The 11,781-nt window shown below is 43.2% G+C and overlaps 1 protein-coding gene across 2 annotated transcripts; it reads left to right on the forward strand.

Moving 5' to 3' along the window:
* The first annotated feature begins 2,803 nt into the window (after nt 1-2,803).
* LOC133118911 (NADH-cytochrome b5 reductase 3-like) lies at nt 2,804-10,934 on the forward strand. Of its 2 annotated transcripts, none has more exons than XM_061229202.1 (9): nt 2,804-2,957; nt 4,547-4,669; nt 5,059-5,131; nt 6,020-6,126; nt 6,253-6,382; nt 6,771-6,854; nt 7,260-7,345; nt 8,012-8,111; nt 8,517-10,934. In XM_061229202.1, exons 1-9 carry the CDS (start codon nt 2,937-2,939, stop codon nt 8,687-8,689), a joined length of 897 nt encoding a protein of 298 aa, XP_061085186.1. In that variant the 5' UTR covers nt 2,804-2,936; the 3' UTR covers nt 8,690-10,934. The 2 variants fall into 2 exon arrangements, with proteins under 2 accessions (XP_061085186.1, XP_061085185.1); XM_061229201.1 differs by lacking the exon at nt 2,804-2,957 and adding an exon at nt 3,821-4,068.
* The last annotated feature ends 847 nt before the right edge of the window (nt 10,935-11,781 follow it).

Consider the following 11,781-nt stretch of genomic DNA (forward strand, 5'->3'; position numbering starts at 1 on the left):
GAGGGGGTCTCAATATTACCCACAGTGTAGAGTGAGGGGGTCTCAATATTACCCACAGTGTAGAGTGAGGGGGTCTCAATATTACCCACAGTGTAGAGTGAGGGGTCTCAATATTACCCACAGAGTAGAGTGAGGGGGTCTCAATATTACCCAGTGTAGAGTGAGGGGGTCTCAATATTACCTACAGTGTAGAGAGGGGGGGTCTCAATATTACCCACAGTGTAGAGTGAGGGGGTCTCAATATTACCCACAGTGTAGAGTGAGGGGTCTCAATATTACCCACAGTGTAGAGAGGGGGGGTCTCAATATCACCCACAGAGTAGAGAGGGGGGGTCTCAATATCACCCACAGAGTAGAGAGGGGGGGGGTCTCAATATTACCCACAGTGTAGAGTGAGGGGGTCTCAATATTACCCACAGTGTAGAGTGAGGGGTCTCAATATTACCCACAGTGTAGAGTGAGGGGGTCTCAATATTACCCACAGTGTAGAGTGAGGGGGTCTCAATATTACCCACAGTGTAGAGTGAGGGGGTCTCAATATTACCCACAGTGCAGAGTGAGGGGGTCTCAATATTACCCACAGTGTAGAGTGAGGGGGTCTCAATATTACCCACAGTGTAGAGTGAGGGGGTCTCAATATTACCCACAGTGTAGAGTGAGGGGGTCTCAATATTACCCACAGTGCAGAGTCTCCTGACTCGAAGGCCTGGCAGTCGGCAGGTAGTTAGACAGGCAGATTATATTATTTAAAAATGGGCAGTAAAAGGTTTTTGATTTGAGTGGGGTTTCCTGTGCAGTTGGGCAGGGGTCTAAAAACAGCTGGTTTATCATTGACCAGGTGTTGCTCCATGCACAGCCCAGCACCAAATGCAGCCGTTCTGAGTCAACACACGCCGTCCTGAAATAAACAGGACCTTTGCCACGGACTGCCTTCCTCCGTCACACAGCGTTCTCATCACCGTTCGCCTGGGGGTGGGGCGGCGGGGGGCGGCCTCTGCACGTGATTGGTCCCCGGCCCCTGTAAACCACCCCTCACCTAGCTGGGGGCGTTTCGATTGGCAGCGGCGGTTTCGGTCTGGCCCTTCACCTCTCACCTCTCTCATTAACAACACGTTTCTGCCCACAGAACTCCTGTTCACTGGATGGTTTTTTTTTTTGTTTTTTGCAGCATTCTCTGCAAATTCTAGAGACTGTTCTGTGTGAAAATCACAGGAGATTCTCAAACCGCTCTGTCTAGCACCAACAATCATTCCCCAGTCAAAGTCACTTAGATCACATTTTTCCCCTTTTCTGACATTTGGTCTGAAAAACATCTGCATACTTTTACGCATTTAGTTGCGGCCACATGATTGGCTGATTAAATATTTGCTTTAAGAAGCTGATGTACAGGTCTGCCTCAAAGTTATCACTGAATGTATGCATTACATGGGTCGCGATTGCATTTCATAAAGTCACTGAATATCTTCCATGCAATTTTTTGTGGTGAGACCTGAAAACTGAATGGATAATCAGATTTACAGTAAGTATAAGTGGGGAAATATAGGCAAACAGTGAGTGGGTAAATTCAGTCTGTCCCGTGAGATTGCCTTCCCTGAAAGCAGTTAGGCTACTATCAGCGTTAGATAGGCTCGCCTTTCTTTCCAGGCTAACTAGACAGCCTCTAAATAATGTCATATGAGAAGAGCAAGACATTACATTATCACTTCTTCATCAATGGAAAATGAAATTATGTTGATTGCAATGTATTTTCAGGTCAATGGCTTTTAAAATCGATTTCATGGGAATTATGGACTCCTAGACCCATATATCTTTGACTCTATCGAAATGAAAATACTTTTAGAATTCAGTTCCGTGCATGTAGTGCTCTGCTGCCCTCTAGTGTTCGCTGTAATATATGGCAAGTGAAATCAGATGAAAGGGATTAATTAAGTGGAGCAGTCTTTGTGTTTTATTTGACAAACCCCCAACTATTTCCAAGGTAAATGCATATTCATCTGATTGGGTGAAATACAACCAAACCCCAGAGTAACATTATTAGGTAATGAAAGAAAGGACCAGAGTAAAAGGCGATTGAAATGGCTGCATCCCGTTCTAGGGCTCCCTCTGGAGGTGAATAAAAGGAGGCGCATTGTGCTGTATCACCAATCCACATGTAGTTATCAAGAGAATCGCAAAGTTTGTCAGACACCCATGTACACGCTGATATATCTAATAATTATCCAACCTTGTTTCAATATAGACCGATATGTATTGTAACCGGATTACCCTTAAAAATAATTTTCTGCCCAGTTGCAGTTGCTGCCCAGCAGAAATAAATTCCCCATTAACCAAACAATTCACAATTTGAAATAGAAAAATGAACGAATACATGTATGTTATTGTATTATATAGGCCAATGCCATATGCATTATATTAGCAAGTATTCCTGGCAATATCACCACACTTTAAAAAGACAAAATACTTAGTGGAAAATGTTTGAAATGTATAACATATTTACCAAAATACATAAATCTATCCAAATACACAAATATTTGTTTAATTATTATTTGAGAAAATATTTTGCTGCTGCATATTTTTTGAAAATGTAGTTAGATTCCATTTTTACAAAGAAATAATCGATAATCGATTCACCGTATTGACCCGAACTTGCCTTCGGTTTTGAATTGTCAATCAAAAATGATTATCCAATAAAATTATTCGCAAAACGATCACGCCCCTCGTGTTTTAAAACGTAGGAGTGCGCGTTTGGACATACGCCGTATTTCCAGGACGAGATTGGCCGCGTTTCGATGGGTAGGCGGGCACAACAGATTTTAGGGAGTGGTAAAGAAACGTGCCATATTGTAGGTGGGGTCGATCAAGGATCAGGCTGAGTCACATTCTTATACCGCAGGGAACTTTGGCACGATTGCTTTGGAATAAGTTCCAAAATCAAGATGATCGCTTACATTTTTGGCGTGAGTACATACGTTACCTTGCATGCTTGCTGATTTGCATGTAATAAGACAACACAGCAGACAGAAACGTTGATCAAGGATTGCGCATACTTTATAAAGAGTGTTCGCCTAGCTCGATGCGTAATTCTACATTTTATGAAAATGAATTTCCCTCCTATTTCGTATCATTGGATTGTTTTGTGGCCAAAGAAAAAAGTTTTGTTTTTTTTAAATCAAACTGTCGTCAACTTGTGCAAGTATGATAATGACACTTTGACAGCCATCGAAAGACAAGTGGTTCGCGGAAACGGACTAAACTCTAATCTAAATAATAATAGATTATAGGACTTAGCTCTGCAAGTTTAGCAACACACAGGCGTTAACATTAACTTAAGCAATTAGCCTACATCTAGCTAGCACGGTTGCTCGTTGGCAAGCTGTCAACGGATTTGTTGGAAATGAACTGACATTCTGTTTCATTGGTTTGGACCACAAACGCTATTTTTTCCTCAGCTACCGTTTCCGTTTTTGTACAGTCACACATTTTGTCAGGAAGTTGATTCTGTGTTTTAACCACTGAACTCTTATTAACCGCACTACCGTCAGATAATCATCCGAAAAAGGAAATGATGGGGGAAGAAAATATTTGCTGCACAGTCGTCTATACAGTATACAGTAGACTGAGCATTGACATGCGTACATCTATATGGGAAAAGGCGGCGAGCGGCAAGATTTGAGGGTGCTGGATGCTACGTCTGCGCGAACAACTGGCATTCAACTAGACGGGCAAGCACGTTTTAGGCTAAGTGAAGCTTGTTAAATCCCGGAAGTTAGACTGGACTGCGGATGTTGAGTGCAAAACAAAACATTGGAGCGCCCTTTAAAGTTTCACCGCCTGGCCTCTTTCCCTCTCCAGTTCTTAGACAGTATGTTCGCTCTATGACTACGTCGCACCGTTTTGAATGGGAGTCGTTCCGAGATGGTTTTATTATTACTGTGAAGCTGCTAAGAAAATAACCCGATAGATGGGATGCATGATAATCTTTTTTTGGTGGGTGGCAGTGGTGTAATTCCAGGCAATAGGAGTTTTGCATCCTACAGCATTTTTCCTCCAGCAGTTTTGCAAAGTAAGGTATGACACTCCTTTTGGACGTGACCTGGCAGGAGTGAATACAAAGTTTGTGTTTATTCTGTTGCCTTGTCCACCACTACAAATTCATGGCCACAAATTGGCTACTTTCAATCACACACTGTTCCAACCCAAAGACACACACGAAGCAGTGCACCGTTCATGATTAACCTTTTGTTTGATACATTTTAACAGCAGAAACCTGAAAATAACTTTCTGTGTGTTGAATAACCAAAAAGCTAATTTGTACGGCATGTTTGTAGTTCTCCTTGTCAGGGTTCTTTCTCTTTAACTACACCCCGATACAGCCAGTATCGAAAGGTTCAGGTGCTTGCTTAAACGGTGTCAGCTTGCACTGAGCGTTTGAGTTACTTGAGCCTTTTGCATTTCAATTCTTGTACTTACTTGCAACTTTCAACACAATACTCCTACTTCAATTGCACTTAACAAATGTGCATTTTTGTTTTGTTTCTGATTTCAGCTGGTTCGACGCTGCATCGATAGCATTATCAGCATCATCTTTGGCATTTTCTTCTCCAAGAAGGCTGCAATCACTCTTCAGGATCCCAACATCAAGTATGCCTTGCGTCTCATCGACAAAGAGGTACTGAAGGATCCGTGTAGGTTTAAATATGTCGTATTATGTCATATTATATGGCAGGTCCTGAGGGACTTCTTTATACAAGCAATACTTGTCCATTTATTTCCATGAATAATTATAGCAAATAGCTAAAGAAAACACAAAGAACATGCTGTGTAAAAATAAGCCTATTCATATTGAAGACCTCTTGATGCTGGGCCAGTTTTCTTCTCCTGATTGTTAATTAATTGAATGATTTGCGTTTCTGATTGGCCAGAGATCCCACTCACCTGGTGACCGAGGTCTGAATTAGTCCTTAAATAGAGGGCGTTTTGTCCTTTGGCTGCATGGTAAAGTTTAGCTTTGAGGTTGAGATCCTGGAAATGACCTGTTTTTTTTGGGGCCCACTGCAGATCATCAGCCATGATACCAGGAAGTTCAAATTCGCCCTGCCCACCCCAGAGCACATCCTGGGGCTGCCCACTGGTGAGTCTGTCCTGGAGCGCCTCCCCCAAAAACAACCACACAGTTTTAAGTTAATTGTTACACGGCGAAAAAGTTTCCATTCACCTAAAAAGTTTTAGTATTTAATCTGTAAAGCAACCTATGCATCCGCTGCTTTTACTGTAGTTCATACGCAATGGAACCCACTGCCATGTAGGATTATCCCAGAGATTGAGGTGATTAAAAACCTTAGAATAAAATTGTCCCTATTCAAATGCGGTTTAACTATTTCAAAATTAGGAATACACACTCCGGGCTAGTTTCATGCACACGCATTAATATAACTAGCCCTCAGTTTCAAAGAATGATTTCCAGCAGATGTATACACCCAACAAAGTATTAATGTGCAATTTGTTATTTAGTGTTTAGGACAAGAAATGAACAAATCAAAACTAACTGCCACTTAGGATCTGAGCATCCCTGAAGTCTTCAGGCTCAAAATTCCTGGGACAAAAGTTTTATCATGTCTAGTGACAATTTTCTAACACTGGACAGGTTTGGCAGGAATCGCGACATGCCTCTCTAACAGTTCACTTGCCAGGACTGCATTTAAGGCATTTAAGATGAGTTGGTAGCTCAGCAATGTAACTTTACTTCTTATCTGAATCTTTGGTGAAATGTGTTTTGTTATGGTCAAGATGCACCCCTCTGTAGCCCTTAAATGTACCCCTATTTCAGAGGCAGCATCAAATTGCGGTTTCTGGTCTTGAAATTCTCAGTCCTTAAAAAATGAGAAGCGTAACTACTGTCCCGTTTGAGTGGACTCTGCTACTCCAAAATGGATGCTTTTCTTGCAAGCGGGTTGCTCTGTTGATTCTCTGGCAGGTATTTTGCAAGCCTGACGGCTTGTGATTCTGGCTCTCTTCTCAGGACAGCACATTTACCTGTCTGCCAAGGTAGATGGGCAACTGGTGGTCAGGCCCTACACACCTGTGTCCAGTGATGACGACAAGGGTTTTGTAGACCTGGTGGTCAAGGTAAAGAACACGGTGAAGGGTTAAGGCTGGTTGGTTCCACCTTTCACAAAGTCTTTTTTTTGGGGATGAAAAGGAAATGTTTTAAATTGAACTAATGCCTTTTTTATATATATTTATTTTTTAAAGATCTATTACAAAAACGTCCACCCCAAGTTCCCTGACGGTGGAAAGATGACCCAGTACTTGGAGAGCTTGCGGATTGGCGATACCATCGATTTCCGTGGGCCCAGTGGTCTGTGCGTCTATAAGGGCAAAGGTAGGCCTCACAGTGGAGCTCTTCATCTCTTAGGCCTCACAGTAGAGCTGCTCATGTATAAGGCCTAAGGGAGGCCTCACAGTGGAGCTCCTCGTCTCTCAGGCCTAACGTAGGCCACACAGTGGAGCTGCTCATGTATAAGGTTCCACTGAACCTGAGCCCAGAATTCGGGTCACTATAAGCATGCGAAGTAGTGCACACAGGATGGGCCCAGGACCTCAGAGGGGTTCAGAGATTTTCATTACAGGTTGACAGGACACTGGTGCAACGTAATGGTGTCTCTTCATGGTTTGTTGAATTATTAGTGGGGGGTGGGGGAGTCAGCTTGTGAACAAACAGGCCAAAGCAATGACAAACAGTACCCGCCTCTAACCGCCTTTCTCAACAGGAAAGTTTGCCATCAAACCGGACAAGAAGTCTGAGCCAGGGATGAAGACAGCCAAACATGTGGGCATGATCGCGGGTGGAACGGGTGAGTCTCAACCGTCATACTGCGTTCCAGAGACTACAAACTACACATTTTGAATCGGAAAGTGGGGTATCATTTCACATTGGTCAAGTGCTCAGCTGGAGTTAAACCTCAGGTTTAAGCCCCTATATCATCGAACTGCATTCCAACTGGTACAGCTAATCCTTATTTCACATATCTGTTCCAGTTGTGATGCAGTTTGGTCGTCCAGAGGTCTAAGCTCCAGTTAAGCTACACTGAAATTGATTCCGTCGTGAGGGGAAGAACACGTATAGGAGAGCAAACGCTAACTGCTCGCTTTGCCGAATCTCAGGCTAGGCTGTGCGACAGTTATATGTGATGTCATGGCTCGATTGGCTGCGCTTTAGCAGGGATATGATTGGCTGTAATGCCGGTATCTGTGTGCAGGGATCACCCCTATGCTGCAGATCATCACCGCTGTGATGAAGGACCCAGAGGACAAGACTGTGTGCCATTTACTCTTTGCCAACCAGGTAGGTGGACCTGGCAGGTTCTTCCCCCGGGAATTTATGTCTGAAGTCTGAAATGTTAGTTCTTAAAATCCCCCGTTCTGTTTTCCTCAGGATCAAAAATGACACCAGTGAAACCTCCATAAATTATACATTTTAATAATTAAAAGTTAAAAAAGTTTTCCTGAATTGGCCATTTGCGGTTTTAAAACATTGATTCAACAATGTTGTGTTGACAGTGTTGACACTCCGCCCCAGAATACAAGAATGCTTTGTTTGAAACTAAGGATAGATATACACGGTTGGTGTACTTAGAAAATTCATATTTTTCAACTAATCCCTGCACAAATTAAGCGCTGTGGATGCTTGTGAGTAACCGTGGCATTATATTTGGAAAGACATTTTTAGAAGGTAAAATCTGCCACTTTAGTTGAATAGAAAGGGTGAACTCAAACACAATGAAATTGAACCAACCCTTAAAATAAATGACAAACACACTCCAGGAGTTTGAAAATCGGTGTACACATCAGTTCTGCACAAGATTAATCTTTATACTTACTTAATGGTTTTGCCTCTGATTCGTCAGGTGTGTTCAATTGCTCAATTGGTTTTTAGGAAGGCAAGAAGGAAATAATATTACAAACTGAACATTTCAAACGGAAAAACTCCCACCTCTCATTATGTCCACAGACTGACAAGGACATTTTGCTCCGTCCTGAGCTGGAGGAGATTCTGGCTACTCACCCGTCCCGTTTCAAGCTGTGGTTCACCGTGGACCGGGCACCTGAGGGTAAGGCTCCCCCTCCAGACAGTCAGTGGGCCCAGATGCTAAAATACTAGAAGTGATTGGCCATTTAAATTCACATTTTAGCCCACTGCTTTAATTCAGACAAATTGGTAGGTTTTCTACTCGCACACTGTACCAGGAAAAAGTAATCACGTCCTTAAACTTAATAACTGGTTGCACAACCTGGTTACAATAACTGCAACCAGCTGCTTCCTACAATTTGATGTCAGTCTCTAAAATTCCTCAAAGACTGATGGCAAATTATAGGAAGTGTTTGTTTGTGGTTATTGCTGCTAAAGGAGGTGCTACCAGTGCTACAAGTTCCCAGTGTACACAATGCATTGCCCTGAAGGCTCCAATTTAATTGATAAACACTTCACACTTTATTTTTTTTCCCCTCTGTCCCAGATTGGCAGTACAGCCAAGGATTCATCAGTGAGGATATGGTGCGGGACCACCTTCCTCCCCCAGGAGAGGACACCCTGGTGCTCATGTGTGGCCCCCCGCCTATGATCCAGTTCGCCTGCAACCCCAACCTGGACAAGGTGGGCCACGAGGCCCACAGGAGGTTCATCTTCTAACCCCGTTTCCCTGTCGGGTGACAGCGGGGGCCATTTCGGTGCGTCTAGGGCAAGCAAACGTTCATATTCCCCTGCTGAATAGTGCTTGGCTTTGATCGACCCCCCCCCCCCCGGATCTGTTCCATGGACCATCCAGGACCAAAAAAATGATGAGAAAACCCTTTACCACTCATTCCAGTTATACTGAAGTCAAATTGGTTGAAAAAATAGGAAATTTAATAGAAATTAGAAATAGAATAGTAATTTAACTAGTTGACTAACACGGAATGACATTTGCGTTCATCTGACAGTTTCGATCCTCGGACTACCAATATAAAATTGAGGCGTTTTTATTTAATCGTTGCTTCGCATTTCAGTATATCTGACTATCCGCACAGCACCTTGACTTTATGCATGAATTAATCAAGCCTAAGCTATGAAGATCAGTAAACATTAAAACGGGACCTAATGCCACCAAACCCCTACTTTAAGGGTTATCAATGGCCTCACCATCTTATTTTCATGGTTACCATGGGGCCACCATCACTGGGTCAAATTATTATTTGGAATACTTGACTTTTTTTGAGAGAGAAAAAAGACCAAAAAATTTTTCTGTGGTGACACTAGAAGTTTGAGCTTGATGACTACCTTTGCCGATTCAACGACTCAGCAAAGTCTCTCAAAGCCCTTTATTGAACATTTGGGAAGAAAAGTTACAGACAACAAATTTAAAGGGGATCAAATACTATCATTCAGATGTTCAATTGTATTGAGGGGTTGACCACTGCTGTTCACCATATTTCTCCACATTCCTGATTCAAGACCGAGAATCCGAAGACGTGTGGGAGAGGCTGCAGTTTTGGTTGGGCACCGATTCCTCCTCATGCAATGTATGTGAGCGAATGTTGAAATCTAAGATCAAAGTAAGTGTTGAGACAAGTCTATAGGGTGCACGGCAGCTGTTGAATATTTTACTGAAGTACTAGCACTTAACGGGGAGGGGCACTCCCCCTTACCGTAACCGACGAATGGGTTGCTGCTAAACGTGAACCGCAAGAGCGTACTCCCAACGCGTCAGGTTTGGTCTGGCGTCAGTTGTGCTGAAATGACAGACCCCTGAGCTGCGAGCAGCCATTTTAGTTTGAGTTGGAAGAGGGAGGAGATGCATCAATGCCGATGGCATCGATTACTCTGACACTTGCTGTGCATTTGAAAAAACAAGAACAACAAAAGGAAAAATGCTCGGCAGTTCTAGGTCTGGCCTTTCTAGTGCTGAGGGCTTAGGGTGTAAATAGACACAGAGAGTAGAAGACTAAAGCTGCAGCAAATGTTGACTGAAGAGCTCCGTTCGGTCCAAATGTAGTGCCTTTTTCCCCTGGGGCTGAGGCTGAGGCTGTTCCCAGTAAGCCCCCTAGTGGCCAATTCCCAACTTGTGCTGTTCCCCTCTTTCGGCCAGTAATGCCAGTCAATGTAGCTGATGAGCAATTGACACTGACCGCACCACAAAGGGAAATGGATTTTGGTGAATGTTGCGATCGGAGACAACCGTGTGATTTGGGTGTCTCAAACGCAACCTTTCAATGCAGCAATATCAAACGCATGATGCGGCTGGGATACAGTGGTTCGACTGGCGTGATTTCTCAGAAAGTGAGTTTATGCACTTTGTGTTATTTTTGTGTGTTGTTTTGTTAACCGAGAAAACGTTTTTTCAGATGTGTTGAGATTCACACATTTGCTGATTGTCTGGACGCACAATCTGGAACAAAAGCTGGGCTCAATTAGATGGTGCATGAGTTGGATGTTTGTGATGGGAAATGGGAAAAGTGGATTTGTAATCAGCAATTTGATTTTGGCCTTATTGCTCAATACACGAGTCATTCAGTATGTCGTTTGTAACTGCACACAGCCATTTTGTTTAAAAGGGTTATTTTTTTTGTGACGGGTGTCTTCCTTACAGTAGAGGTGTTCCAAGTTGTACTTTCGGGATCATCTGTGTAAAATCTGTATTCCTGAGAGTGAAATCAATCCCTTACACCCAATTATAGAGTAGTACCTAGACTGGTATACTGAAAGCTCTACAAGAGTATTAAACCATATTTTGTATTGACCATAGTACTGATGTGTAAATGCTGGCAGTATGCGCATTTGATTGAAGCCACAGCTTATATTCTAAGAAAAGCTTGACAGTGATTGTTACTGAAATGCTTATCCTTCTGTGGTTTGATCAACCCAGTAAGGCTGCTAAATAAACACGGATGAAAAAGTGCTATGCCTTCAAAAGTGATTTTCTTCCAAACACCTTTCATGTTTTACCTGGAAATATCATCTCAACATTGCTCTTGTTTGCACTGTCACTTCAATGTTGTTGATACAGGTAATACAAATTACCTGCATCAGGGCGTTGCTGCAAAAGAGAATGTGTGCTCAGTCAACTTACCCTGTATAAATAAAGGTTGATAACAAACAACAACCAGGAGAAAAACCGATCTGGTTCAACTAGTATTTTGGTGTATTCCAAAATACAGATTGAAAAACAAAGGAGAAAACGGATTACTGTCCTCAGTGACGGTATGTACTGAGATGCACACACACACACACACGCAGGCCCATGCATGCACGCACACGCTCAGTGGCCACTTTATTAGGTACTCCAGAATTGAATTATTCGTGGCATGGATTCACCCAGGTGCTGGAAACATGAGACGGATATTGGTTCGTCAATGCAGACGGTGGGGGTCTTGTAGTAGCTCCAGATCTTTTGCTACAAACCTCCCGTGACGCCTCGTTCCGATTCCGTTGCGTGAGATGTTGGTACTGAGACGGCCATTGCAGGAGAAGGAACATGTGGTCACGTCACGGTGGCCTGAGAGGACGAGAACGTTCCCCTGCTGGAAGTGTTCGTTTGACAAAGAGCAGACGGTGCTGACACGAGGCAGGCTGGATCCCTGGGCTTCATATGGTTTACATGAAATTCTGCATCTCACAGCAGACTTGGGAGATTTATCAGGCCAGGCCATGTTTCTCCAATCTTCAGTCACCCACTGAAGCCATGATCCCGTTTGCTGATCGCTGTGGTACAAGATGAGGCACTCTGAAGACGGGGAAATAATGAA

Source organism: Conger conger, chromosome 19, assembly GCF_963514075.1.
Source record: "Conger conger chromosome 19, fConCon1.1, whole genome shotgun sequence".
Classification (NCBI taxonomy): domain Eukaryota; kingdom Metazoa; phylum Chordata; class Actinopteri; order Anguilliformes; family Congridae; genus Conger; species Conger conger.